Source organism: Aplysia californica, unplaced genomic scaffold, assembly GCF_000002075.1.
Source record: "Aplysia californica isolate F4 #8 unplaced genomic scaffold, AplCal3.0 scaffold00693, whole genome shotgun sequence".
In the NCBI taxonomy this organism is placed as follows: domain Eukaryota; kingdom Metazoa; phylum Mollusca; class Gastropoda; order Aplysiida; family Aplysiidae; genus Aplysia; species Aplysia californica.
The window spans coordinates 116,025-118,500 of NW_004797963.1; the positions used below are offsets into that span (position 1 = coordinate 116,025).

Genomic DNA, 2,476 nt, shown 5'->3' on the forward strand with positions numbered 1-2,476 from the left:
GCAGAGGTGAGCAACTTGTGTTTCGCGCGCTCATATGACCTTAGCAGTTGCGAGCGCCGTAAAACCTTATACTACTACTACTATATATATAGACCAAAGATTTGTGTTTCAGGTAGGTGTATATTATATATATAGACCAAAGATTTGTGCTTCAGGTAGGTGTATATTATATATATAGACCAAAGATTTGTGCTTCAGGTAGGTATATATTATATATATATAGACCAAAGGTTTGTGCTTCAGGTAGGTGTATATTATATATATATAGACCAAAGGTTTGTGCTTCAGGTAGGTATATATTATATATATAGACCAAAGATTTGTGCTTCAGGTAGGTATATATTATATATATATAGACCAAAGGTTTGTGCTTCAGGTAGGTGTATATTATATATATATATAGACCAAAGATTTGTGCTTCAAGTAGGTGTGTGTGATATATATATATACATATAGATAAAATCAGGCGCTGGTCAAAATAACGACATATGAGAAACAGGCATTTCTTCACCAAATTGGAAGTTTTTGTCTAGTTTTTATTTGTTGGCTTACCTCTTTTACGTCCGTATAAAAATACATTGTCATGTTGATTTTACTGGAAAAGACCTCCATTGATGAAAGGCACAAAATATGTCATTTTTTTGTTTTCAAAGACTCTTTAGCTATTGGAGTTACCAAACTTTGGCAGCTATTTACTCGCTTATTTCACCACTGAAACTAGGCAACCTCACTTCCTTCAATAGCAGATATCTTGAGTTCTGTTCAAGATAAATGGATATTTATTTTATTGGAAGCAAGTCAAATAAATGAGCTGTCAGATGATACCAACACCTCCACATGGCCAAAACTTGACGGGCGCCGAATTGTTCCGCGACGTGACACACATATATACAGTGGAGCACAGATAGCTCGGAACTTGGAATCGGCCTCGGTAGTTCCAGGGATGTCTTATAAAGATAAAGAAGACGAAAAAAACGGGAATGCAGGCATAGTTTGACAGATGCATGATTTCGAGTCTTCTATCTATAATAGACTAATGAACATTTTTGTCTGATTGAGTGGAAGATTGAGGAGAATTTATGTACCGTCTTTGTCAACATTGATTTACCGGGTGTTGTCTTGGAGGAGGAGAGGAGGAGAGTTGATGGAGGAGGAGAGTTGATGGAGGAGGAGAGCTGTTGTCTCATTGTGTCTACTCTGGTTGCTTTTTGCTTGTGTTCACCTGGGATTTTCTCAACTTTTTTTCTCCAGCTACTGGAGCTTTTTGACAGTGAAGATCCACGAGAGAGAGATTTTCTCAAGACTGTTCTTCACAGGATATATGGGAAATTTTTGGGCCTGAGAGCATTTATTAGGAAACAAATTAACAACATTTTCCTCAGGTAAGATTCTGTGGCCAGTATTGTTGGTAACATCAAAGATAGTCAACAGGGTCAAATCAAGCCCTCGTCAAATATTAGGGAACTGGGAAATTAATATTTTTCCGACTCCTATGCAATTTTTATCTAGATTTTTTTATGCACATGAATCTTCTCCATCCCTTGCAGAACACATTAGAGGGTGAGTTTTCCAGAAAAAGGTTGTTGAAAGCCAATTTAGTGCAGTAGATCTTGTACAAGTATTTAGCTGTAATGGTGGCCCAACTTTTGCTGAGATTTTTTTTGTAATTTCACCTGCAACATCTGGTAAGCCCTGCTTTCTTCCAGTGCACATATATATCTTATCTCCATTTTTGTGCAAGATGGAGCAATATTTGTTTTACCAAGTTCCAGAACAATAAAGGAGTGTTAGTTTAGTGGCACGGAGTGTTAGTTTGGTAAGTCTATTTGTCTGGAGTGTTAGTTTGGTGGCAGTAAGTCTATTTGTCCGGAGTGTTAGTTTGGTAAGTCCATTTGTCCGGAGCGTGAGGAGTGCCTGGTCCTACCTGTCGTACAAACAACCGGAGGAAAACGCTGGCTTAGTTAGGTCATTGGTAGAGTTAGGTCATTGGTAGAGTGCTAGAACTTTGTCACCAAAACATGGTTTGAGCGGAGACATTTTGCTGGTTTTTATTCTAGAGAACAATACAGTCTGGTTTATTTATGATTATTGTGTTGTTTTTATCAGGTTTATTTATGATTTTTTGTGAGGGGGGGGGTTTTGTCAGGTTTATATATGATTGTTGTGTTTTTGTGGGTTTTTTGTCAGGTTTATATATGATTGGTGGGTTTTTGTGGGTTTTTTGTCAGGTTTATATATGATTGGTGGGTTTTTTGTATCAAGTTTGTTTATGATTGTTGTGGATTTTTTTGGTGGGATTTATTTATAATTGTTGTGTTTTTGTGTTTGTTTTTTTGGTCAGGTTTATTTATGAAACGGAACAGTTTATCGGTGTTGGGGAACTGCTGGAGATTCTGGGCAGCATCATCAACGGCTTTGCCCTGCCCCTCAAGGCCGAGCACCGACTGTTCCTCATGAAAGTTTTGATCCCGCTACA

At 37.7% G+C, this 2,476-nt stretch overlaps 1 protein-coding gene across 1 annotated transcript in view; it reads left to right on the plus strand.

The window, feature by feature from the left end:
• Positions 1-2,476, plus strand: part of LOC101850115 (serine/threonine-protein phosphatase 2A 56 kDa regulatory subunit alpha isoform) — a gene marked incomplete in the record, with an annotated part of 23,428 nt that overhangs the window by 11,599 nt on the left and 9,353 nt on the right. Inside the window, 2 exon segments of the mRNA XM_013088150.2 lie at positions 1,252-1,382; positions 2,342-2,476. Coding sequence (XP_012943604.1) covers positions 1,252-1,382; positions 2,342-2,476 — 266 coding nt within the window.